This window comes from Lagopus muta, chromosome 18 (assembly GCF_023343835.1).
Source record: "Lagopus muta isolate bLagMut1 chromosome 18, bLagMut1 primary, whole genome shotgun sequence".
Lineage (NCBI taxonomy): Eukaryota > Metazoa > Chordata > Aves > Galliformes > Phasianidae > Lagopus > Lagopus muta.
The window spans coordinates 2678427-2705428 of record NC_064450.1 but is presented as its reverse complement, the minus strand read 5'-3'; the positions used below and the strand labels follow the sequence as shown (position 1 = coordinate 2705428).

Sequence of the window (27002 nt, the reverse complement as noted above, 5' to 3'; positions counted from 1 at the left end):
CTCATTTTTGCTGCCATAAGGAAGAATTGGATTGGAAATACCAAAGATGAACTGTTCAGACTGCATGGAAAATTACAAAGGTCTCCCGAAGGTGAATGTGTGACCAAAAAGACCAGGCTACCACCACATATAAATAAGTCATGTTGGCTGTTTTGAAAACAAACAGTGCCTTGACAAACGAATGTAGGACTGGTGAATAAGGGAGGCTGGCCAGGGTGATTCAACTCAGTCCCCATACGGACCAGTAAAAAATAAAGATCTGCCTTTATAAAACCTTCTTGTGTTGCTCTTACCTGCTTGCTGGCACCCCAAGGTGTGGCTGTACCCCCATCTATGGCTCAGAGCTGCAGATAGGGAGATCCTCTGATTATTTGCCTTTAAACCCAGGACATTATATGCATGGGCCAACAGCTTATTGGAGAGAACACAGGATTTTTCATGGTATTTTTGGTGAATCTCAGCAAGTCTCGTCTCCAATCTGTGCTTTATTTCTCTCCTTATCTGCTAGCCTCCATGCTACTGATCTCCTGAAATGTACGTGCTGTTTCAGAAGCTGTTCCTCCTGTTACAGTCACCAGTGTCTCCATCCAGAAACGTCACCCTATTTGGGTCATATGCAGATGCAGTTTGGGTTCCAGCACCTTTGTCTCATTCTAGTTACAGTGGACACTAAACCTGTTTGCACCCAGGCTGCATTTTTTTCGAAATAATTTGCAAGCCTGAATAACAAAGCTCTGAATCTTTATGTTTCTTCTTTCTCTTTTTCCTTTTACACGTATGTGGGGCATTTTTTTACCTTCAGTAGCTCCATACACTGCTGTGCAGTTCTTCTCAGCCCAAACATTGTGGTTTATATTTGCTAGAGAGGAGCACAGTGGCTGGAACCCTGTGCTATGAAAGCTTTGTGATCCATCAAGTGGATGGTGTAGGCTGCACCAGCTCCCTCCTTCCCAATTGCAGACAGTAATTCATTTTGGGGATATAGCTCTCAAGAAGCAACTTTTACAGGCTCCTTCTTTGCTTCAGTGGCATACAAACCTCTCATCCTTCTGTTCAGGCTGCACTTTGGCAGGGCTTCTCTCATAGAACAAGGACTGGATGTCCAATATTACTTGTCATGGCACAAAACACGGCTCTTTACACCTCAGAAGAATCTTTAAATTATAGACTGGTAGAGCAGCCGGGGACAGAACGTCAGCCTCTATCAGTGAATCAAAGCATTCAGCTGCACTCACTGTCTTACATTTCTTTCCACTGGATCGGGCCAAGCAAAGCCAATGCTAATCGGTTGAGAGAGCTGCAAGTGTTTTGAAATACAGCAGATTAGGGAAAGTCCACGATTTGGGCAGACATGAATTATTGCGTGTAGATATAAATAAATATTGTTCCCAGCTCAGCCTCTGGCTCGTGTCCAACACGCCACAAATTCATCAAAAAATGAATGGGTTTAGTGTGTTAACAAGTGCCTGGCAGACTCTGAAAACTGCCCAGGGGGCACACATGCAGTGTACTTGACCAGCTACCCTCCGCTGCCAAAATTAACCCTTAGAATATGTTTGTGCTGAGCAGAGCCAGCCCACAGAAAAGAACGTGGTGTGTGCTTGGATGGTTGCATGACAGAGCTCAAGAGATGGAGGGTGGGTGTGAGTTATGCACAGCTTTTTTCAGTATCTGTGTGATAGCTGCCAGAATGAAATAAAGAGCCCTAGGTGGAGGAGAGCCCTTACCACAACAGGAACAGCCCACCTTGTTATCTACCGAGCAGCAGGGATGGCTCTGTGATAGCTAAAACTTGACTTTTTAAAACAGCGTTCTGAATTACTGAGGATCTCAAAATGGCTTATCTGTAGGCTGCCTCTTTCATCTCTTGCTATTTTTAATAGCCCATTATGAATCATTTTGATATGTTCATAAATGTTATCCTTTCTGCAAGTTCTTTGCTATGGTTGTCAACTGCTGAGCTAATGTGAGCATGGTTAGTTGGTCTGGGGTGTGAGAGCTTCAGAAAAATATCTGCTTGGCTGCATGATTTATAGCAACTCTGAGTCCCTGAGCATCTTGTCCATAAATAAGGAGAATGGGTGCTCTGCTTTTCTGTAATCAAGACATCCTCTTGCTCTCGCTCTCCTTTGTTTTGTTTAGCTGTAGGAGGTTTCTCTGGACGTGGTTTGTCTTATGGTGTTTGCAGTCAATAGGACACGTGGTATTTCTCTAAAGAAGAGTTTTGCTGAGCCTTGACTGCGTTTTGTGATTTAAAGATGGAGACACGCAAGACATGCAAGGCAATCGTTCCTTTTGACTGAGTTTCCACTGAGTGTCCAAAATGCTGAGAAAGTTTCAGGCCGTGTCTGGGAGCAGCAGGGCTGAGGGCCTTCTTGCATCCCCAGCTTCTCATGGTGTGGTTCTCCTTCGTGACATGATGTCCTTGGAAACTGAACCCATTTGTGCACAAATTTAGAGAAAATAAAAGATAAAAATACAAACCCTCCACAGTGAGGGGAAATGCTGGAGTTTCTCACTCTGCTCCTGGGAGAGACTCACCTGGCCCAGCACCAGGATGGGCTGTGCTGACATTGAGGGGTATGAAGGAGAATCCCTGTGAGGAAATACTGCTGCCCTACGCCCCAGTGCATCCATTGCCAAGACTGTGATTGTCTGTGCTGGTTTGAGGTGGGCATAAAGCCCTTCCAGTCAGACACACAGCCATCAGGTACCCTTCTGCCACCATTAAACCTCTCCCTAACCTGACTTAGGGTGTTCTCAGAAACTATAAAAAGAATAATTTATGAAATCCCCAGATCAATTATATAATAGCAGCACTGTGCATAATTACAAGGCTCAGGAGTGCTGTTACCCTTGCAAGTCAGTCATTTGCACTCATGTGTTTGGTGCTGCTATGACAGCAGAAGGCATTTTTGCTGAATCCAACAAATTCTGCTGCAGAACAACTGTCCAAACAAACTAGTGTTAAGTGGCTTGCAATGCTTCTTACATAAAGGCTTGGAATAGTACAGGGCAGAAGGAAGTCATGCAGAACGGGAAATTTGCTGGAAAGCTGTGAAGTCGGTGAGCCAAATAACACGAGGTACTGATCAAGCTGTGCTGATGTTACCAGTGTTCAAGCTATGGACACGTTCTACAAAATGCTAAAAGCCCAGTGTGGGCAGGCACGAGGTGCAGGGCAGCTTCAGCCCCAGTGATGCAGCACGCAGTTCGTTAGGGATGCTTGAGTGTTAGCAAGTGGATCTAATCCAGCTTGTGTTTAATGTCATCAAAAGCATTTATTGATTGGTATCAGTAAAAGCTGGATCAGGGCTTAAGTTTTTAGATGGAACATAAAGATGTGCAGAAATCCCAGCTGAAGTTTGGCTGAGTTTATTTAAAAGTCCAGAATCCACAAATGACATATAATTATCAAACATAATGTGTAAATATCCTGGTGTGGTTTTGCTGCTTTCTCACACGCTGGGTTGGGCAGTAATTCAGACAGCACAAATCATCCCTCCCTGCCTTGGGAATGGCAGATGCCTGCAGGACCCACACACTGGTGGGAAGGTTTAGGCAAAGGTGCTTTAGGACAATCGTGCTGTTCTGCTGTGCAGTGAGGAAGAGTTGGCCATGCAGACTCCTGCAGGTGTAGAAAAAAGGGTTCACAGCTGCTGCTACAGCGTGGAACATTTCGCAAAGCAAAGCTCATCTCATGGTGGCCCATCTCCTGACTTTCCTGGCCCAAGCATCCCTTCTCATCTGGATAAGGTGGCAACAAACGTGGAGCAAGACTGCATCCAAGAAGCAGTAGAGAATGGGGTGCGTGTTGAGATGTAAAATGAAATCCATTTGCTCCCTCTCATTTTGGAGAAAGAACAGGAAAAATAGCCAGCAAAAGCCATGAAGGTTATACTGAAGTAGCAGCCCATCTAAGTGAGATGTTTTCCAGGAGGCGTAAGAAGCCGTAAGTGGAGAATTTACACCAGTGGAAGCAGAAGTGAAAGATGTGCTGCTTGGGCTTGACAGTGGATAAGTAGAGAAATGCCTGGTTAATGGGACTGGTGGAGCCCATCAGTGCAAAAATCTTATTTTGAGGAACAGATGCAATAGCAACCAAATGCGAACAGTAAATCATAAGAACTGCTTCCAGAAGCTGGAGCCCACTGTGACTGAATTAGGACTGTTTGGGCATCGTTTGGAATGAGGATGAAGCTGAAGCTGTTTCCTGGCACTTGGCACATGGAGTTAATAAGCTCAGCCAGCCTCCACGGCGGGATGGCAGGCAGATGGGTGCTGCTGTATCCCTGAACACGAGCACTGCTGCCAGAGTGCTGCCTACCTGGGCAAAAATGCTGCCAGGAGAAAAAAAATGAGTCAGAAACGGAGTCTTGCAATGTGGGTGCTGCAGGCAGGGGTCTAAACCTTGCCAAAGTAGAAGCTGTAATGTAATGGGATGAATGGGAGAGCAAAGCACGGCTTGGTGTGAGAAGAAAAGAGTGATGGGCAGATGGACAAGAGGCAGAAATCCTGAACATCTCAGAGCGTACACTGATGAGGCACAGCACTGCATCACTCACAACAAGAGCTGGTGGTAGGCAGAAGCAGAGACACTGGTTGTGATGAGAACACTGAGCTGTGGGGCTGGGAGTCCTGGTGCTGTGCACATAGCGTGCATGGGACCCACGGCCAGGAGCTGCCCCTCCTGCACGGCTACAAGGATGAGGGAATTGTGAGGTGGCAAAAGCATTTGGGGCTGAAAAGCTGCGAGCACATGCTGATGGGCTTTGTGCAGCTGATGGCCGTATCTGCAAAGGGGACACACTGCAGACTGTGTGCTCGCTCCATTTGGCTGTCAGGCTGGAAAGGCCTTCCACAAAACAGTTAATGTGTGCACCGAGCACTTCCTGAGCATTTGCTGAGTATAAGAGATCAGTTATGCAAGCTGTTTCTTTAGTTTTAATCTGATTTCCTCCCTCTGCTCTTAATAAATCTTATTTTTATTAGATCTTCTGAGTCGTGGGCAGCTTGGGAATTTCACATAGATTTTCCAGGAAAAAAAAAGACCTCTGAAAGGAGGTATGGGAAAAAAAGAAAAGAAACAGGGTCTCGAGATATTCAGGCTGCAATTCTCAGCTGAAAGAGCACAGGACACAGGTTCTTTACTTTAGAGTGTCATTTTCCGGGCAAAGAGTTGCTGGAAAAACCCATTGTTGATGCTGGCTGAGAACTTTTAAGGGATAAGGGGTATCACTGCTTGTCAGAAACGGCAATGTTTGGGTGAGTTAAGAAGGGATGCCTGACACGATGGGGGACTGCAGGGCGCCGTGCAGCTCCTGTGTGAACACGTGGCTTGTTTTTGCTGCAGAAGTCAATGAAGAAACATGAGGGAAAGTCAGACTGGATGTTAGGAAGAAGTTCTTCACTGTGAGGGTTGTCAGACACCGGGCCAGGCTTCCTAAAGAGGTGGTTGATCATATAATAGATAGAATCATGTAATGGCCTGGGTTGAAAAGAACCTCAGAGATCATCTAGTTTCAAACCCCTTGCTGTGGGCAGGGTCGATGATCCCCATCCCTGTTCCCATCCCCTTTTGGATAAAATCTTAATAATATACTTCAACTTTCGGTTAGCCTGAGGAGTTCAGGCAGTCGGACGATCTTTGCAGGCTCTTCCTGTGGAACTACTCAATGTTCTGTAGGTCTCACTGTGTCTTAAGGAGTATTTCCCTCAGCACAGTTCGTCCCCATTCACCTCGCTGCTTACTTCCCATTACCCACTCCTTTGCACCAGACTCGATGTCAACTCCAAATTGTATCACAGCTGAATTTACACCACTCGGCAAAGCTCTACCTAAGGAAAGGCTGGAAGTTTTTTTCCTTAGAGGAAGCTATTACAGCTCATAGTCCATTGCAGGTGGTGAGCAGGCTACGCAGGGCTTGCCAAAATCAGCATACCACAGGGTCAGCACGAGGCCACCTTGGACAGCTGGGAAGAGGCAGCAGTTCTGAGCTGCTGATTTCCTATGGTATATTTGAACTCTACTTCGGGAAAGAAACCAGTCTGGCACACCTGTTAGGAAAGACTACTGAGCCCTCATCTACCAGGCTGACTCTTTCACTTGCTCTTGGAAGCTTCAGCTACACCAAAGCTCTGGGATTGGCCTTCAGCTCTGCATGAGTTCTTCTTATCCTTCATTTCTGTGTTCCTAATATATTTTAGTGCATTTTGTGTACCATTTCTTATGTTATGTAGTGCAACTGGACCCCAAAAAACCAAATTCAGTGGGGCTCAAGCTCATGGGGGTGGAACTGCACTAAGCTACGGCTTCCCACATGGTGTATTACTGAACTCCACAACAGCCACAGCTCTGAAATGATCTGTAAAGGTTACCACAATAACAGCAGGATGCCATCTTATTTATTTTGCACTTGGCTTTTAAAGTTCCCTATCTGAAAGTACATCGAGTCTCTGTGGAGCTCTAACATCAATGCTGCATTCTATGAAGCAAGGAAAATATAATATTTTTACAGTTGGTCCTTAAATCAATTTCTGACAACAAATCAATCTCACAAGAAGCCTTGTTGGTGTTATGAGAAAGAGAAGGAGAGATTTTGAGATTAGGGTATAATAATAGTACGCTGTCTCCATGAATTTGCCCTTTTGTATATCAAACTATTGCATTTTGCTGCCGAGATCTAATTAAGCCCCACCAATCAGATTTATGATAGCGCTAATAGGAAAAAGGATCGTATAATGCTGTTAATATGTGCTCCATAATTAACATTAATGAGAGTCGCGTGGTTAAACACCCCGTGCATCACCCCGAAAACGGACTTGTAGGTGCAGTGTTGATTTTATAACCTCGTAGAAGCAGCAGTAGATTCAAAGCAATCTTAGCAACTAGCCAAAAAAAAAGTCAGAGACACCTCGGGAATCACTGCACCAACCAAAGCTCGCCCTGGAGCACTGAGCTGAGGCAGGTTCTCCTCCTGCAGCCTTCCGGTCATCCTGCAGCACTGCTACTGGGGGATGAGACTGTGGGACAAAGTGAGCCCAGTGTGGGTGCTGGAAAGGCCGTCTGTGCTTTCTAACAATCACAGTGCCTGGTGCTTTCTGAAGCATTCAGTATTTCGTGGGGGCAGACTGCAGAATTTAAGACCCAAACTCTTGCTAACAAGACCCAAAGCTTGTGCAGAGTCTTTAGGCTGAAATACAGCTCTGGCATTTGGATACTTGTGTTCACTAAAAATCTTATTATTTTTTTTTCCCTACGATTAGCTTTAGTGGTTAAACCCAAACGGGTATGTGACATTCAGAGTTCCTTAAATCATCGTTATCGTTTCATAAGGAGGTATTTCTCTGCCTTGAGGCCCACGGATAACATTCTTCTTAATTAGGAAAGTAGTGTTTTACCCCCTCTCTACAGGGGTGCAATTTATTGCCCAAGTGAAAGGCAATGAAAATCATTAAACCTTAAATCTCAGCCCTGACACAGAACCCTTGCCTACTTCAACCTTTTCCTCCGTGACCCGAACTGCCCCAAAACCAACCAGCCATCCCAGCCCTCTATGTAGCCATTGTGTGTGTTTGCTACGTGGTGCTTATTTTGTTTTCGCAGGTGTAAATTTAACTTGAGACCAAATCTCTGAAAGTTACAAAAACTTGAGATGCAAACAGGAGCTGCGAAGTGATATATGCTGAGTGATGAGAACTCAGAGTAAAACAGGATATTAATTGTAAGAAATGTGAAGTCCTAATTTCTCCCCAGCTCCCCAAATAGATTAGAAGTGGAAATAAATGCTTCCAAGTAGGATATTCTTGGTGAATTAGAGTGAGTGTTTTCATTTTATCTTCCTAATAATGATTTAAGATGACTTTTGCATGAATTTAAACACTATAAAGAAATGAAAGCCTGGGGGGAAGACAGTTCTGAGGCAGATTTCCATGTTAAAATATTGAGAACCATTTTCTTAAACATTTCAGTGACTTATTGCCCACATCCCCTGAGCTTGAACTCTTAAGAGAAAACATTTTAAAGCTGTCTGGGGGTGCGATTATGCTTTACAGCTTGAGCAGTCCGAGCTGTTCTCCTCTCCTTCTGGTCAGACTGCAGCGGAGGATGCTTCCGCGTGCCTTGCACCAGCTTTCAGCCGGTCGGACCTGCCCTGGGGGGCTCAAACAGCAAAATGAGTGTTTTCCTCTTGAGGTCAGCAAGCTGAGTCTGCTCAGCGGATCCAGCAAGGATCAGCTCTGCTGCAAGGCAAGGCAAAGCAGACTGCGCTGGGGAGCAGCAGCCCCTGAAACGCGACCTGAAACGTGACCTCCTGCAACACGCAGCTGATTTCAACTCCCCCAAACGTCTTCAGCAGCTGAATACCAGCGTGTTTTGGATGTCCGTTTTAAACACTCGGGTGATGTTGTGAACAAGAACGCGCTCAGCAGCCCAGCTGCGATTCACCTTTATTTTTACTGCACCTCACTCTGGTGGTTCTTTTCCCACGTATGACACGATTCCCCCCTCCACACACACCGGAAGTGCCGACCCGGAAGTCATTTAGAGGTCAGAGCGGGCAACATGGCGGCGCCCAGGCGGTGAGAGGAGAGGGCGGCGGGAGCAGCGCGCGGTCATGAGTGCTGCCCGCTGCTGCAGCTCGCCCCAGGCGCTGGCAGGTACCTCGGGGAGGGCAGAGCTGGGGCCGGTGATGTGGTGGCTCGGGGGCAGTTGGTCGGTGTGTGCTCCCCGGCTCCTGTGAGGTGTCTCAATGCGGAGCGGCCGGGGCTGATTCTGCCCTTCGGGGTCGTGTCACTGCGTAGCTTTCCTGTGTGAGCCCGTTCTCATCTCTGTGAAGTTAAACGCAGGCTACTAACGTACAGGGCACAGGTCTCGTTGTCAGCGTCCTGCCTTGTGCCTGCTGCTTTCTTTGAACGCTGCTCGTGTTTGAGATGGTTGTGGAGTGCAGGAGGAGGAAGACAAGTTTAGCAGTGCGTGTTGGGGTGGGGTGGGTAAACTTGAAAGTAAAGCCCCATGCCCTGTGCTTTTAGCTCACCTGTCGGGACTCCTCACATGCATCTCTCCTGTCCCAGTGGCCTGGTTCCCATTTCTTGTGGTGCAGTGTCCCATCGAATGACGTGCTGCAAGCTGAGTTAGAGGTAAGAGGAGAAACTGAAACCTAATGTTCTCTTCATTTCTTTCAGTAGGGATATTTGTCTGGCACTTGAAGAAAGCAGGAATCCGGCAAGTCCCCTGCCAGTTTGTGCACCTGTGCCGAGCACCTAGTGACAGACTGATTACATTTCAGTACTTTAACTTTCTCAGACGAATGGTAAGTCATATATTTCTTATTCTTTAAGTATCATAGTATCATAGAATGGGCTTGGGTCAGAAGGAACCTCAAGGATCATCAATCTCCACACCGCCTGCCACAGGCAGGGCCATCAACCTCCACATTTTGTACTAGACCAGGCTGCCCAGCTCCCCATCCAACCTGGCCTTGAATGCCTCCAAGGATACAGCATCCACAGCCTCTCTGGGCAGCTGTTCCAGCATCTTACCACTCTCATAGGAAAGAACTTCCCCCTGACATCCAACCTAAGTCTTCCCTCCTTCAACTTAAAACCATTTCCCCTTGTCCTGCTGTTATCTACCCTTGTAAAGAGTTGACTCCCCTCCTGTTTGTAGGCTCCCTTTAGGTCTTGGAAGGCTGCAGTGAGCTCACCCCGCAGCCTTCTCTTCTCCAGGCTGAACAAGCCCAGCTCCCTCAGCCTGTCCTCGTAGGGGAGGTGCTCCAACCCTCTGATCATCTTTGTGGCTCTCCTTTGGACCCTCTCCAACAGCTCTCTGTCTTTCCTGTACTGGGGGCCCCAAGACCTGGACACAGTACTGCAGATGGGGCCTCACGAGGGCTGAGCAGAGAAATTGAATTAATTTCTTATTTGTTAAAATTCTGTTAAGACAATCATTCATTTCTTATGAAGATGAAGAAAGTTGAGTACTTATTTTGGGGGGCTGGGGTTATAACAAACCTACGTGTACTTCTTTGCATATACCTGAATTAATCATTCATAAATCTCTGATGGTTTTAAAAATACGTTAAGAAAAATTTGCTGTTGAAAGCAGAAGGAAAAAGGGAGTTTGTTTAGAAGCAGTTCTTCGAGGTTAGGTAAATGTCATTGAGATAGTTGTGCAATGGAAAGATGCCTTTTTTGTATGTTGTCCAACCTAAGGAACTTTTTTTTGTCCACAAAATAGGTGTGAAATTCAGGCTAACTCAGTCATGTCATCATAGGAAGTAATTATCATCAGGAAGAATAATCTAGCAGTAATATCGGTGATGATAACAATGTGAAGTTGACAAAAATATCTTAATTAATCATGTTAAAATTTATCATTCTGTCTAGTATGTAACACAGTACAACAAAGACCTCAGCCAGCGAGCGAAACCGAAGTCAGATTCAGTTGTGTCTCCATTCCGTGAGAGTCAACTGGATCAAGAAAGAAAGGTCATACACCAGATTACGCCAATTTCACCTGTTCATCAACCTTTGTCTGAGTTGAGAGAAATTAAGGCAGCTGCAGAAATTGGAGACCCAGCCACGCCACTAACAGCAGAATCCAAAGAAGAAAGGCAATGGAGAGAAATGAAGCTACGGCTGGATGATCTGCCAGGAATTCTGGCACGTTTGTCCAAAATTAAGCTAACAGGTACTACTGGTTATTTTTTCACTTCTGTCCATCCTCTTTGGTATTTGGAGTTCTCTGCCATGTTAATGGTACTGTGTATGTTTTTCTATGGTAATTTCCACTTGGATGACACAAAGTACCTGAATCCCATCAAATATGTGCAGGGAAAAATAATTTAGAGCAAGTATTTCTTTGCCCATTCAATTTATTTACATTGAGGAGGAGCTTGCATTATATCATCAGCTAGCTTTTTGGGATCATAGGCGAATGTTGATTAAAAAAAGAAAATAAGGTAATACTGGATTAGGAAGTGATTTTATAAGCACTGCATTAAGATAAGGCTTCTGGAACAGGCTGCCCAGGGAGGTGGTGGAGTCTCCTTCTCTGGAGATGTTCAAGACCTGCCTGGATGCCGACCTGTGCGACCTGGTGTAGGGAACCTGCTTTGGCAGAGGGTTGGACTCGATGATCTCTGGAGGTCCCTTCCAAGCCCTACAGTTCTGTGATTCTGTGATTCTTTTCTTAAGTTTACCATCCTTCTGTTCTTTTTACTTACCTTCTGTTTTAGTACAGCTAAATATTTATGGCATCATGTCATATTAACAGTACGAAGAAAAGACAATTTGAGTAATTTTATAGTTTATAAAGGAAAACATTTGGGTGTGATCAGGTATGTTTTCTGAAATAATGCAGAACTTACCTGTGTAGTCCATAATGGAATTGTACCTTCAAAGCAGCAGTTTTAGCAATTGCCTTGTAGCCTAGCTACGTCTATTTATTCCAATAGCAATACACAATAGCTATAAATGATTTCTTTGCAAAGTGCCAGTGTTATATGTAGGGGAAGGTAATGATCTGACCAAAGCCTTACGTTTTGTCTCTATCAGGGCCAAGAACAGAAATATTCTTAAGTCCCTACTGTGGTGCTGTTTCCAGAGAATGAAATAGATTCTTGATAATAAAGCTGTTATTCTTTGCCGTAACGGTTTGTTATAACAAAAATCCTGAATTCAGTTTACTTTCTGAACATTTTTGTTCTGCTGTGTTTTCACTCTTTGTTTCCCATGGTGAAATTGTACTGATCACACACAGTGTACAATGGCTATTTAAATTTTCCTCTGCTGAGGAAGCCTTCTATTTCTCAGCGTTGGTGAGACATCTCACCTTTTGGACTTCACTAAACTTTATTAATAGCCTTGGTGATTTCAGATTTAGGCATACAAAACTCCTAATGACACATTCATCAATTCTCAGGATTATCGCACTTCAGGGTTTGCAACAGCTTTGTGATGTGCAGTCAAAATTATTGCCTCTTCTTTCTGCATGTCTAAGTGGAAATCCTAAGTCACAGCTTGAAGCAGTGATTGAGCACCTGGGGGGAAGGCAGGGCCAACCCAGGGGAGCTCAGGTGTGTGCAATGCAGCTGAGTGACTGGAAGGGGTGGAACCAGGATGCAGCCCTTCCCAGACCTCATTTAATGGTTAACAATGCAGGCAAGGGGGTCTTGTTGGAGATCTCTCTGTACCCGAGGCCTTCCAAGGGTAAGCAGCTTCTTTCTTTTATTTCTGTGCCCACAGCTGCTGCATTTGAGCAAGTCCCCACTTGCTGCAGCCTAGGGCCTTGCTGTTTTGCTGTCATTGCTGTACTTTCCATCGTGTTACAGTGTGATACTGGTCTGTCTTCTCCCTACTGTGCTGTTAAATTTTTAGCAGTGTTTTGTTTTTGTAGTGCTTACCACAGATAATACATAAGTGCTTCATGAACAATTAGCTCTTGGCATCTTTTCAACGTGGTGATTTTGTTCAAGTGACTGTTTTATGTGAGCTTGAAGCCTGTGCTAGTTATTGAAGTAGGATTAAACTTAATAAAAAAAAAATTGATCCTCAATAATCCAGAATAAAAAGGTAGAATTCTGTGATAGAGCATTTGATTTATATGGGGGCTTAGGATGAGATGAAAAACCAGCTCTTGTTTTAAATGCTTAAAACATACATTCTTAAACTTGCTGCTATTCCTTAGGGGGAAGCTCTTTGTCACAGGGGTGCTTCTCAGAGCTGGAGTTTCAACAACTGCCTTTAGGTGAAAGAATATCTTTTTTTCTGGACTCTTTATGTAACCTCACTGTTGCTATCAAACTTCAGTACAGATTCTAGTAGTTCTTGTTTAAATGCTGAAGACAACGTTGCAGGAAACAGAATGCTGGTCTGAGTTAAAGTGTGGTGTGGTGTTAAAGTGTGGAAAACTGGGGAAGCTGAAGGTTACAGAATTTCATTTGGTGAAAATCTGTTGTCTTCAGATGTGTGAGGGAGCCGAGGGGATGAGCTTTGCAGCTGTGAAGAAGGTATAAAGATAGAAGAAAAAGTTAATCTCTCTTTATGCTGTGATCTTTGTGTATTTGCAGGGAGACTTCATAGAAATTGGGGAGCATGAAATGAATTTGGATGAAGAGGGGTTTGTAGGAGAAGAGTTCTGTTGGTCCTTTGGGCTGTAGGATAGCGTGGGAGGCAAGAAGGAACAATATTGGGTGTAACGTGTGAAGCTAGAAATGGTTTTAGTTCTTTATCTGAGTTGTGTTATCATGCGGGCAGATCCATGTTCCGTGCAGAGTCTGGTGGCAGCGGTCTTTGGTTTATTTGTTCCTTTTATTAAAGAAGAAAATAGATCCTCTGAGGTCACTTTTATTTTTGCAAATGGCACACAACCCAGTTCCCTTCGCCATGGAGCTCTGATAGATCTCATATCCCGTGTGTTGTTTTTGGCGGGCTCTTTATTTATACTCTTTAGAGTATGAAATAACAAAAAAGCAAACTGCATCATGCTGAAATGGGACTTCCTTGTGCCCCCATCTTTTCCCGCTGCTGAAGTAAAGAGCGTGTTTGTTTGTGTTCTGAACTGTAATTCACCTTTGAAAGGAAATGAGCTTAGTTATTACCATACCCTCCTGCCTCATGTAAACTAGAGTTCGTAGGATTCTGCCATTAGGAACTGCCTTCCCAACAGAGGAAGATTTTTTTGTTTGTATTCCTTTGCCGTAAGAAATGATTAGGGGACTTTTAATTACTTGTTGTGTAATCTACCTTCTTGGGTTTGGTTTCCATCCTCTCCCATCCTTGCATTCTGTGCTGGCTGAACAGCTGTCTCTTACCATCCTGGCACTTGAGAAGTGAATGCATCTGCCTGATAAGTGTTCAGAATTATAAATGTAATTGTTCTCAGCTTTATCACAAAGTTCACACGGAGCTGAGAAAAGTAGAAAGAAATGTGGCACTGCAGTAATACTCATCATTCATAATGTGAACACGTTAAGAATTTCAGGCTCACTCATCCCCTTAAACTTCATGTAGTGTTTTCCCCTGTGGTTGCAGATGAAAGCTGAAGTGAGCTGTGCAGGGAAGCTAAACTTCAATTTTGAATGTGAGGGAAGTGTGACGAAGGCACAGAGCATGGAGTGCCCTCCTTAGTGAGCTGTGCCTTGTGAACCTCGTTGTTGCTCCTGCACTAAGGGCTGCCTTGCACTTTGCTCTCCTGGTGATGATGAGTGGTTGGCATTACAGTATGTTGTGTAGTGCAGCTCTGAGGAGAGGGTGTGTATCATCAGTCAGTTGTAAACGAAATAGCTGGTTTCTGAACAGCTGTGGTGTTTTTATCTACATTGCAAGCTCATTGTGGGGCTGTCTTTAGCTTCTTTTGGGCTGTGCCTGGGATTGTTGAGTCCTGGCTCTTGCTTCTCATGTGGCTACTGTGATACCAACCTGCAGTTCTTGGTAAATACATCCTAATACTCCTATGTTTCAGTTGTTTAATTACCTTTATCCCGTATTTTAATATACAGTGAACATTTCACCTCCTAAAACACATACATTTGCATCTAGTGGCTGTTATACACATTTATGGATTAACTGCTTGCTTTTTACCCAGAGTCCTTCCTCCTGAAGTTTTCAGATTTTATAGTATCGCATTGCAAAGCTCTTCTATTTCCTAACTCTTCAAACCCATTTTAGAAACTTGGTAGTTTTTTTCCCCAAAATACACGTTAACAGTTAATCTGTTAACATATGATGAACGCTTCTATTCTGATTACAGAAGCCTTGTTTCATATCTCGCTGACTGGCTTCTAGGCTGGGTTGCTTGCTTTGGTTCTGTGTGCCCAGCATCCGTGAGTACAGAGGCCTCCGAATGACTTCAGGAGGCCACTTAAGCTAGTATTTCCCAGGGCAGGACCAACTTCAGGTGTATCGTTCCTGACTTCATGTTGTTCTGTTCTAAAAACCACCCAGGGCTGGATAATAACCAGCTTTGCCCCTGTCCTTTCTGCTGAAAAGCTTCTTGGCGGATGTAACAGAAGCCCTCTTTTGCTTCCATTTAAGTACGTTGCTATTTCTGCAAACACCAAGGAATCTAGAGACTCTCTAAAGTTTGTTTTGCTGCATTGCTCTGACTGAGGATGTGAGATGTTTGGTTGTCTCAGGGAGTTCAACCCACGATCCTATTCATGTTACACAAGAACGATGATCTATACCTCAGGAGAGAGTTCAAAAAGGCAAGCCTTGGGGTGCTCATACCTTGGTAATTCTGGAGTCATTTGTCATCTTTAATAGAGTCGTTCCAGGGTTTACCTCAGATCAGAATGGAACCTGTTGTGCTTTGTCCTTGCCTGGGTGCTATGTGTGCTAAGAGCTGACTCCAGGGCTGGTGGAATCAGTGCTCCGAGGAAGCCCACGGATTTGTTTGGTGTTTGTTTTTAAGGCAGAGATTTATGGGTTGTTCTGCTGCTATCTAATCGTTGGTAGCTCCTTCCTCAGGAAGGAAGATCTGGATGTTCCCAAATCAGGGGCCAGAATTCCTTGTGAAAAGAGAGTTGGAAGAATCTGTGCTCTTGTTCTCAATCCTTTTTTACATCCGTTTTTAAGAGAACAATCCTATTTTATTTACTAGGAAACAACCAGAGCTTATTAGATGCATTGCTTATGTGTGGATCTGTCTGTATAGTAGTAGTGATCCTCTGGCACAGACACTGAAGTGGAAATGAGGAATGGGGATGTGTGCTCCTGCCTGGCGCTGTGCTCATTGACACCCTGCTTCATCCCTGCATCCGTCACCTATCTGCAAAATGAAGATGATGGTTATCCAGCTTTGCATAATGATTCTGAGCTTCTCAGCCGAGCTGCTGGGCTGCCAAGTGCTGGAGCATTGATGACTAAATAAGGTGTCTGTGTGTGCATGGGCTGAAAGTCTGCTTGCAGCTGCCCTAGCAAAAAAATAAAAAATAAATTTGCTTTAGTAGAGTTCCAGAATGTTTCTGCTTCAACTGAGAGCAAAATTCTTTAAATTGTGGCTTTAATACAGCCAGAAACATTGAGAAAGATTTATCGGTGTTCCTTGTATTGATTGTTATAAGTCTGTTTTTGGTCCTAAATGTATCTTACAGTCCTGTCACAGTAGTTCTCATTCTCTGGTTATTAAAGCAGTAACTATTATCCTATCAAAGAAACAAAGCTTGATAGTGATATTTTACTGGCAGTTACTACCAAGAAAACTAAAGAAAGAAAAATAAACTATTATTGCAGTTTTTCCATGCATTTTAAAGTTGCTCAACAGTGAGAGCTGATTGCTGTTTGCCTTGTGGTACTGCACCTGAATTTTATACGAGATGATTTGTTTCAAATGAGTGTCCCACATTTGTTTGCCTCAAGAGTTGGGCTGTCTGTAGTGTGTGGGTCTGCACAAAACGTAGATGGGCCTCCTTCTGCCTTTAGCTTCCCTGAAAGCAGTGTGTGACACTTGAGGAATTCCACCAGCTCTTGAGAGGTGCTCCCTTACAGGCAGTGTCCCTTATAGGAGTACCTAAACTCTTGTGATAGAACAAGGGAATTGTGTCTTAAAATAGAAATCCTTTTGCTTTTGTTCTTCCATGTGTGCTGGTGTGTCATCAGTGCAGGGACAGAAGGGAAATCTAAAGCTGAATTGGTTTGCTTTGGTTTTCTTACCCATTTATTTTGGCTTGGCTACTTTTTAATAGGAGGTGAACAAAATACAGTGCAGTGATTTGCGTGCTATAAATACAGAGTTATAAAGGCAGATTACACTACAATGAAACTGAAAAGGAATGCAAGGAATACAGTTCACTGTAGACCTTTTGAATGTGTTATTGCTGGAAACACCATTATTCACTTTTTTTTTGCACCAGTGCATTAGCATTTTTGTTTTCATTTAAATTGAAGTTGTAGACAAATGTGCCTTGTTAATTGCTGGTGAAGATGTTTAAAAGATGTAAAGTTAGCTTTAGGTTGAGATCATAAGTTTAAATCCTGGCTTCTTTTTGAAGATAATGCCAGCTCTCATCAACAAATCTTGAAAGGATCGATTTCAGCTATTCTATAATAAGGTGAAGTTAATTTGGTCCCTAAAGCACTAAACTAACAGAGATTAAAAAACAAACAGTCAATGACCTCATTCCCTTGATGTGATCTCAGTTAAATATACTTTTCCTCCACCAAGAAAGTAGAAGAGTAAATTATTGCTTCTACAGTAAAGGAAAATAAACTTCTCCATGCAAAGGGACGTTTTCTTATTTGCTCTCAATGTGTTGCATTCGAACTGCAGGGCAATGAGGCAAGCAGCAAGTCTTGTGTGCAGAGCACAGCCCTGGCCAGCCAAAGTACCTGTGTGTGAAGATGTGCTGCAGCCTCTTTGTAACAGGATCCCGATAAGTTGCTCTGAAATGACGGGCTGAAATTAATCTGGAGAAATCAATTGGGACTTTAATTAGCACTGTAGCTGTGCTGTGTGAGGATCTCTGTGAGGTCAGTGTATGGAAATGTTACGCTGACTGTTTGCCAATCTGCTCCACCTTTCCTCTTCAGTAAATGAGTTGGTGTTTTCCCATAATAAATTGGTGTAAAGTGCTCTGTAAGATAAGTTTTAATTAAATTCTTGTCTAGAAGTGGAAGGGTGATTTATTATGCCAAAAGATGAATGCAATCACTCTTAGCAATACAAATGCCACTGTTTTCTCTTTTGGGTGTATTTTTTTTAAAATTGGTTGTAAACCAATGAGTTTAATATTTTCTTGTATTCTCTGCTATGAAGGATGGGAGTTTAGAAGCTGTGGAAGCAGGATGCTGTGCCTCTGACTCCTGAAGAATTGGGGTGCAGCACTCAGAAACAACAGTCCTGTATGTCTGTTAGTCTGCCTGGGGATTACAGGCTCTTCTGTGATTTCACAGCTGCTCAGAGGGATGAGGCTTCATCACAGGTTCGTGGTGGCTTAGGAGCAGCTGAAAGGAGCAGAGGGGAGAGCCAGGTGTGGGGAGGCGAAGCCGTGGGCTTTGCTTCTTGTAAGCCTTGCACTTGCAGACAGCTTGTGTAACAGCCATCCTGTGAGTCCGTCACGAGGCTAAGTCGTGTTTATACCAATATTAGATACATTATTATCATAATATTCGACTGCTGATGGATTTTAATAGTTGGAGGAAAGTTTTGATGAGCAGCAAGTCATCTTCAGTGTCGCTTTATGATTAAATCCTAATATTCTTATGTAGGCACAGTTCTGGGAAGCAGTGCTTTGCATGTACATCCTTGCTGACAGATCCCTGCCGTGTCATTTACGTTTTCATCTCAAGTAACACTACTCAGCAGTAATCCCAGCATTTTCAGTCAGCAAAGGTTATTTATTTGTCACTTAACTATGGATAAATAGGAGGCTTTGTAAGAATTGGGAAGATGAGAACATTTGGATTCCTTAATGCATACCTTTAATTTGAGGACTGGAACATAGTTACACGCAAAATGTTTTTTAACTGCTTTGTTTAATAACTGCATTAATTTTTGATTGTAAGTTTTGAGGTCATAAGCAAGGAATTCAGTAAGTGCTGGCTTTTATAGTACAAGAAGTTTTTCATTTTGTAGCATTTCTTGCCAAATGCAAGTTTTGTATGACCTATTATTTAGGTGATTGCAGTATTAGGACTGAAACCTGGGTAACTTTAAAGATGTGATTTGCAGTTATGCTGAAGTTATAATTTTGGATGACAAAACTGATCTGGATTTCTGTTAATCCACTGGAATTTGGACTTCTTTAAGTGTTGCTAACTATGTGGTGATGTGGTTGTACCTTGTGCCTGAGGTGGGCATGTCCCATGGAAACAGCAGAGCAAATGCTCCTGCAGCGAGGTTACTGAGTGCACCAGGTGTTGTTTACATATCCCTGTACACTTTTTGGTTTTGTGCTCTGCTTAAGTCACTTCTATAATTTGATATAAAATGCATCTCAGCTTGCAGTTTTCCTTACTGTTAGACTTTATAATGGTACGTGGGCTACTGGGAAGAAACATACCACGTGTGTTATATGAGGCAATGCAATCCTATATCAATCCATACAACAAAAAGAACAGTGGTTTTATTCTCACTTCTAATTATATGCTGATGGGTCTGGGTTTCTCGTGTCATTGCTGACTGTTCTCCCTCCCATCTTTGCCTTAGCTAAGCAGCATTGGTGTTCACAGTGCTTTGTTCTTGGAGCTACTTCGATCCAAAAACAAGCAAAAAGTGAATCTGTGCTGGGATTCTTTCAGGACATAAACACCTTAACAGTAGTGGTGTGCATAAAGGAGATGGTTTCTTGTTGGTGCCCTGAACCATGCTCTTGCTTGTGTTGCAGCTCTGGTGGTAAGCACGACGTCTGCTGGCTTCGCCATGGCCCCTGTCCCGTTTGACCTGCCTTGTTTCCTGCTCGCCTCTCTGGGAACTGGCCTGGCTTCCTGCGCTGCCAACTCCATCAATCAGGTCAGTGCCTCGGCCCCTCTGTGAGCTGCTGTGTCCCAGCTTTGGGAGTGCTGCCTGGTGGGAGTGAATGGCAGGGTGTGCTGTGCCTTCAGCTGCAGCCCCAGCCCTGGGCTGTTAAAACTGACACCACGAAAGGGCGACGTGTCTGTGAATTCAAGTGGAGTTGCTAGGCACGGTGTGTTTATTCAGAATTGAGTTGATGAGGTTTTAAGCCTCCCAATAACAATGTTTATCTTGATAATACCGTGCATGGATCACTGCAAATGACACAGGAAGAATGGTGTAATTGGAGTATCGGAATAGCCAGCAGGGCTCCAGACTGATGGGCTTGGATGCTGCATTGCATGACCTTGTGGGATCTGTCTGAAGGAAGGCTCGGAGCTGCTTGTTCATTGAGTGAGATGTTGGTGGGGTTTGTGCCTGTGTTCAGAAAATTGAATTATAGCTTGGAATCTGGGTGTCTCCTGTGCATCTCTAAAACACATTGAAAGTCTCAGCCTTGCGTAGCTGTGTTATGCTGCAGGTGTTGTAGCTGTCACTGCTTGGCTTCCTTTCATGCGTGGCATCTCTCAGCTCTTGTGCAGCCCAGCTGGGAAGCAGAGTTGCTGTTATGCTCCTCCGAAGCCCCAGAGGAAAGCTGAACTAGTGAACTAGTGCAGAGTGGAGTTACATTTCTTTTGCAGGCCGTATTTGTCAGTGACACCTTTGCTAGCGCTTTGTGGGTTCTGCAGTCACGTGGGGGCTTGAGTGCTGGACTCCTGTGCTGGAGCAGAGTGTGTAGCCTTTGCTATGAGCTGCCTTCTGCAGATGCCCCTCATGGGTTAGCCTCATTGATGCTTAAACCTCATAACATTTCAGGTGAAGGCACCTGCGTGCTCTTTAGGGTTGCTCTTGTAATACACCTCTTGTTCTGACTCAGATAAGCGCAGGTGGTGCTGCTTGTCAGAGTTTAGAATTAGGGAGGGCCACCAGCCTTGTGTCTGTTCATTCTGCAAAATAGGAGAGGTGCTGCATTTTTGTACTGCCCTGGAAATATTTAGATGAAAACACCTATGTACCCTTGAAAAATGATTTTTAGACTGTTGCACTGTGCTTTATGAAGGATGCATTCGTGCATGTTTCATACAGGGTGGTCTGGACAGAAAAGCTGTTGTACGGTGAAGTGCTTTGGTATAATTTCAGAGATACCTTTTCTCCCTTTCTGCAGGTTTTTCAATGTTTAAAGTTTTGTTTTGGGCCTGTCAATCTTCTGAAATATTTACTGTCATATTCACTATCATATTTACATTCCCTTTTGACCTGGATACTGCTGGACTCAAAAGGGAATCGTTCATTGTTCAGACGCTCTTGTGTAATGTGTCATTCTTGAGATTCAGATGCATCTTCCTACAGACAATATTCATGCACAGAAAATTGGTGTTCCTTCTCTTTGGCTTCCATATATTGCCTGATGTTGTTTTGCCTTTTTAACCTCTTGCTTTTCAAACTCTTGACGTTATTTGTATCAGGAAGCCCACTCTGTAATATGGAATGGGATGGGAAAGGAAAGGTGGAAGTGTGATAGTTTTGTGGCTGGGTCCATAATTTGCTACTTACTCAGTGCCATCTCATTGTGAGGCCAACTGTGTGCTCTGTGCAGGGAGGCTTATTGCAACCTCTCGAAGTGTAAAACTTTTGCACAATTGGGGCTGAGTGTTTTAAATTTGCACCCTTGCCTTTTTTAGTCTCTTACTTGGCTCTTTAGGCAGGCCTTGAAGGCAGCTACTCTTACTAAGGAAAACAAAGCAGAGTTGGTAACAAAGCAAAAGAAAGCAGCTGTGGTTTATGACCTTGTCTATCAATAGATCCTTTCAGTCGATGATTTTCCCTTTCCTGACGTTGCTATTGGTGCTGTTTGTGTCTGAATGGGCCGGGAATTTAATTTTCAGTAAATACTGTAAGCTGGGGTATGTGTCTTGACCTCTGGGAAGGAGCACGTTTGACTTGGAACTTCCTTTTATTGCTACTTTGCTCTGTCCATTGCTCCCAGCTCACATCCCCTTCCCTGGCAGCTCATGACTCATGTTTCCCTCACCGCTCCTCGCTGTCCCTCAAGGACCTCTTTATATGATAACCGTCTTTCCGCTTCCCTCACTGCTATAAATCTGTGCATCTTTAAGGGCAACTCGTCTTTCCCACCCCTCATTTCCCTGATAAATCTGCATTCACAATTTACAGTCCCCAGATATGCCGTGGGAAGGCAGCGCGTTGATTATGTCAGATTCCTGCCCGTGATTTAGGACAGGATGTGAAGAACTTGATCCTGTGGAAATGCAATAGAGATTCCATCGTACTCATGGATGCGCTGTTCCAAACTTATGAACGTTCCAGTTCTGGGCTTTGTTTTGCTTTTTGCTTTCTCTCCGCCACATCGGTGCGGTGTGATGGGAGCTGGGGCTGCCCTGCAGGCTGAGCTGGAGTTGGATGCATGGGGACTGCTGGGGGGGAAGTGGGGCTGCACAGAGAGCAAGAAGTCATGGCTTGTGGGTGTTTTTCCTTTTAAAAAAAAAAAACTCTAAAATAATCTTTTAATTATCACTTCCCTCTTGATTTAGGGTTGCTGTGTGCCATTCCTTAAACGCTTTTCTTGTCTAACCACAAAAGCTGGAATGCAGCTCCTTAACCCGCCTTCACTGTCCTAATAAGAAGTGGTGGGAGTTGGTGGCACTGTAACAATGGAGAATAATAGAAGTCTGGTTTGGGGTAGTTATCAACCAAAGGCATGCGTTTACATACAAGTTCCTTTCACAACCCATTACTTCTGGCTGTAGTTTCTGATACAGTAAGTCGTATTGGACAGTGGGTGAAACGGGCTTGCAGAAGCTGCGATGCATTCTGGTGATCTGGGTGCATATCAGAGGATCCTTTGGTTATCCTGGAATCAGTGTTGGGTCTTGAGCACGGAGCTGATGTGGGAGTTGATTCCTGCTGGAGGTGCTGAGGGAAAGATGGTGTTTTGTTTCTCTTGTCCTCTCCCAGCAGTTCTGCCTCTGCCTCACTTCTCTCCATCACAATACTTCAGAGCCGTACGTCTCACCTCATCTAGCATTTTAGTGGCATGCTAATCCAGTGGTCCCCAGTTTTCTTCCACATCACACAACACTGTGTTATATCCTTCAGCCCTTCGCTGTTGTACTACAACATGTCACCACGTTTCAGTCCCACCTGCTCAAACTGCTTTCCTCCTCTTCCTTCTTTTTTTTTTTTTTTTTAATCGCAATCTTTCTTTTTTCCAGCATAGAAGCAACTGGAAATTATTTTGGACAGGTGTTCCCTATTGGTGTTCTTTCTTTTTGAAAGCACTGGTATTTATATAATACAGTGGTTTTAATTTAAGAAATAAAATACTAATTTATTTACCAAGGAATAGCTTGAGACACATTTTCATTGCAACCCTACGGAGCCAGGCAAACGCACTGGAAAATCCCATTATAAGAGACCAGACTTCTTAATTGCAGTTATAGTAAGGAAATGGAATTATGTTTTGGGATTTAATCTAGTAAACGCTGCGTGTTAATCATGAGTAAAACAAATGATTATTCCTAGCTTTTCACTTTTTAAAAAAATATCTGCTTTCCTGACTCTTTCAGGTACGTACTGCTATAGATGTAGAAGAGGGTATTTCACTTCAACGTTGTTCCACAGAAGTGACAACAAAGAGCAATCAAGACGTTGGTTTTGTGATAGCCTGGTGAACGCTTACCTCATCCTGTGTATTTTTGTGTATTATGCTCCTGCTGTCATTGAAATGGAGTGGGAGAGAAGAATATTAAGTTAGCTGATAATCTGCTGCCGTTTCTTAGCTCTGGGTTGTTCTTTTTTTGATGATTTTTGAAATCTGACTCAAGTTTCAAGGAGTAGAGCCTTACATTTATATTGTGGAGAAAACATGTCACTTTTGAGACTTCTAAGATACTAGCCTCTGATTTATGGGAAAAGAGATAAAACATGAAGAGATGTTTACAGCACAATACATGGCATTAAAATGTTAAAAGAATCACACGCGCGTTTTATATGTCAAGTACATTCTTCTGTAACTGCAGCATGGTTAAAAAGTGGGAGAGAGCTATAAAGATGAAAGCAGGATGTTTAAAATGGTTTGAATTTAGTAACTGAGAGATAAAATGATGTGGTTGGATTTGACTGATAGCGCCTTGGAAAGGAAGCAGGCTGGGGTGGATGTCTGAGCTGAGGCTGGACAGCAAAAAACAAGAACCTGGTTTCTCAGAATGAGAGAACAAATGTGGGGACAGTTCACATCCCTGTCCCTTCGGGGTCTGATCTGATGGCTGCCTTTGGCTTTTGGTGTCAGCCTCTCCTGACTGCTGTGATCCCATAGAAGTGCAGCATCAGTGGGTGGGAAGAACGAGTTCAGCGTTAAAAAATGGAGAAACAGTGGATTTGAGTTAGCTGCCAGCTCATGGACCCTGAGTATCATCTTCTGTATTAACTGCCATGAGCATTTGGGTGCTAAGATGGGCACTAGACCAAAACCAAACTAGAGTGGATTTCTATCCTGTCTTTAATCCACTTTCTGTCTCTGCACTGACAGAGGGATAATTGTGGCCTTTGATATTTTACTATTCTGTAATGACTTGATAGACCACTGCTTGCACAGCAGCTTAATGAATGCTAGAAAATTAATAAGCTTACTTAAATAAACAATTACTGCCATCTCTTCCAAAGAAAGTTAGCCAGAGTGGATATAGTATATTTTTATTGTAAAATCACGTGGTGCTGGTTAAGGCACTTCCACTCTTGCTGAAAACGCTCTTTATTTTTGTTATACTTCATAGTCATTTTGTACATTTCTCAAGTTCTGTGAGGGAGTATGGAGGGGGTCCTGCTGGGGTATCCCTAATGGATGCATTCAGGTTTGTGCAGTGCTGGCTTCAGGCTGCCACGCTGGAGCAGATCACCTCCAGAGGTTCCTTCCCACCTCAGCCATCCTGGCATTTTGTTGTACAAATGCAGCAATGCTCTGAAATCCTGCTCCACTGCATGTAGGTGATGCCATGGATAGCTGTAGTTATGGTCTGAAGCCAACGCTGTTACAATTGTTCTTACACAAATGGGTCAATCAGAGTACTTGGAGTCAAGGGAGAAACCAGGCAAATTGATCTGTGTCCAGTGAGCAGGTTTTAACCTGATGGCCAAGGAGGAATGTAATCCATCAGAGTCATAATAATGCCCTTGTAGTCCAGTGTTCAGTCAGCAAACTGATGTTTGTTGTGTTATCTGCAGTTTTCTGAACTGATATTTAAGGTCCATAATCTAGATGCAAGGAGTAGAAGTAAGTTGGGGTGGTTTTTTTTTCTTATTATACTTTGAATAAAATTTTATGAAAGAATGCATAGCGCTGGTTGTCAGGAATCCAACACCTTGTTCTTCTCCCAAGACAGATTGGCTGTGTTAGCTTGCTTGCTCAGTTGAAAATGTAATTCATTTTTAAAGGCAGAAAAACACCCACGAGGAACTGGTTATCCCAACACCTGTGCTGTCGAGAGGAGGAGGGTGGCTGGAGACGTGCTGCCAGCTTCCAGGGTGAAGAGGAGCCTTCTGCTTATCAACTCCACATTTTGTTTCAGGGCTGTCGAGCACCAACAATTATTTTATGTGCATGAGACACGGTGTCTGAAACAAGTTTCGAGTATTAACTCAACCCTTCTTTCCCCTGTTGCCCCCCAGCCCCATCAAACAGCTTTCATTTGGCACCTGGGAGGTTTGTGTGGTTGGGTCTGGCTGTCCCTGTGAGCGCAGGGCTTTTCCACTTGCATCTTCTTTTGTTTATGTGAGCTTTGTAAATATTCTTGATTCAAAGTTTCTCCATCTGAGGGATGTTTATTGCAAGATTTTTGACTGTGGAAGTAAGAATGTTTCGCATTGGAGTGTAAGACCCCAAGTAAACTCTTTGCTTCCTGTGGCTGTTAGAAGGGATTTGAAGCGATGTGATGTTACTTGTTGTATTCATTTCAGAGCTGTTGTGGTTTCTGAAGAAATCTACAGAGAAATCTCTTAAAAGGACTGAAGCAGCAGAAGAAAGTAAAGCAAGGTTTAAGCTAATCCCTGTGGCAGGGGGGTTGGAACTTGATGATCCTTGAGGTCCCTTCCAACCCAAGCCATTCTATGATTCTGATGAAGAGAAAATGATGGTTAGACACTTGGATTACTGAAGAAAAGAAAAACAGCAGAAGGCTGACAATTCCCCAGAGCCCGCTCTCTTTATTTCCCTGTGAAGAAATTGAACAGTAAGGAGAGAGCAGCAGTAGTTTTTTTTTTTCTGTAGCCTCCAAACCAGATTTTCTTTGTTGTTGTGCCATCGTGCCTAAACTTTTCCTACCAAACACATGCTTTATTAAATGTCTGAGGGCAGGTAGTGAGAACTTGGATTTATGACAAAACTAGCATTATTAATAAGCTGTCGATCGGGCCTGAGTTAGAGGAGATGACCTTTGGTAGATGCAGATCAACTCTGCTCCACGTTGGTGGTTTTTCCCATTCTTTTCAATGTTTTGTCCACTTTTTTCAAAGCCTTGTGAATTTATTTTGCATCTTCCTCTAGCAGATTATCACAAGGCCATTTCTGAATTAGAGAACTTGTTCTCTATGCCAGAGCTGAGTTCCACACAGCATATTTGAAAAATCGGGTAGTTGCACGATCGGTTTAAAGAAATGTAGAAGGATCCTATAAAGGCTTTCCAGAGCTTTGAGTTTCCAAATCAAAGCGTTCCTTGCCTGGCTATTAGCACCTTTCTCTGCTTGGTGTGTCCTGGATGAGCCCGTTCCCTGGCTCTCCCTGGTTTTAGCCTGAAGTCCATCAGCAGCACCCCTCCCTGTTCATTTGGGATTAACACCTGATGCATCTCTGTCTCCCTCTGAAGTTCCCTTTGTTTTGACTGAGCAGATTGCCTGCAGCAGGCGGCCGGGCCTTTCATCTGCACACCCCCCCCTCGCCCCCAGCGATCAAAAGATTGTCAGCAGTGGTTATTAAAACCCGGTGTCTGACTCGGGGTGCGGGGCTGGCCGTGCCGGAGGCAGCTGGGATGTAATTTACAGTATATAATAAATACAGGAGAAGTGCAACGCTGGAAGTCTATCTTGCGCTCTAAAGTGAGCTGATATATGCTGCTTTGATATTTTAACTGCTAGACAGCCTTCATTAGCGGTCATTGAGGATCATAACTTATGGCTCTGCCAGATGATTCATAATTGCAACAGTTAGATCGAGTTAGCGTGGAGGAATCCTTGATATCGAGTGGGAATGGCTGTGCTTGTGGAGATGTATTTCATGAGCAGTGGAAATGACGAGCACTAATGAGAACCAACCTCTGAAGGAACGATAAATTTTAAATGCAGAGATTATCTTTCCAAAGCATAAATTATTTGACCTACAACTGAAACTTGATAAAGGATCTTGGGAAAATGTGATAAATTAATGCATACCATTGTTGGAAGAAATTCTCTCTCCTCATATGCAGATTGCATGAGTGTGGCACATGAAGAGGGTTAG

General features: G+C 43.7%; 1 protein-coding gene across 1 annotated transcript in view; it reads left to right on the top strand.

Moving 5' to 3' along the window:
- Positions 1–8537: 8537 nt before the first annotated feature.
- Positions 8538–27002, top strand: part of LOC125702203 (protoheme IX farnesyltransferase, mitochondrial) — a 93809-nt gene continuing 75344 nt past the window's right edge. Inside the window, exons 1-4 of the mRNA XM_048965158.1 lie at positions 8538–8658; positions 9184–9311; positions 10387–10690; positions 19329–19453. Of these exons, the coding sequence (XP_048821115.1) occupies positions 8616–8658; positions 9184–9311; positions 10387–10690; positions 19329–19453 (600 nt within the window). The 5' untranslated portion in view covers positions 8538–8615. The remainder of the gene's footprint in view (positions 8659–9183; positions 9312–10386; positions 10691–19328; positions 19454–27002) is intronic.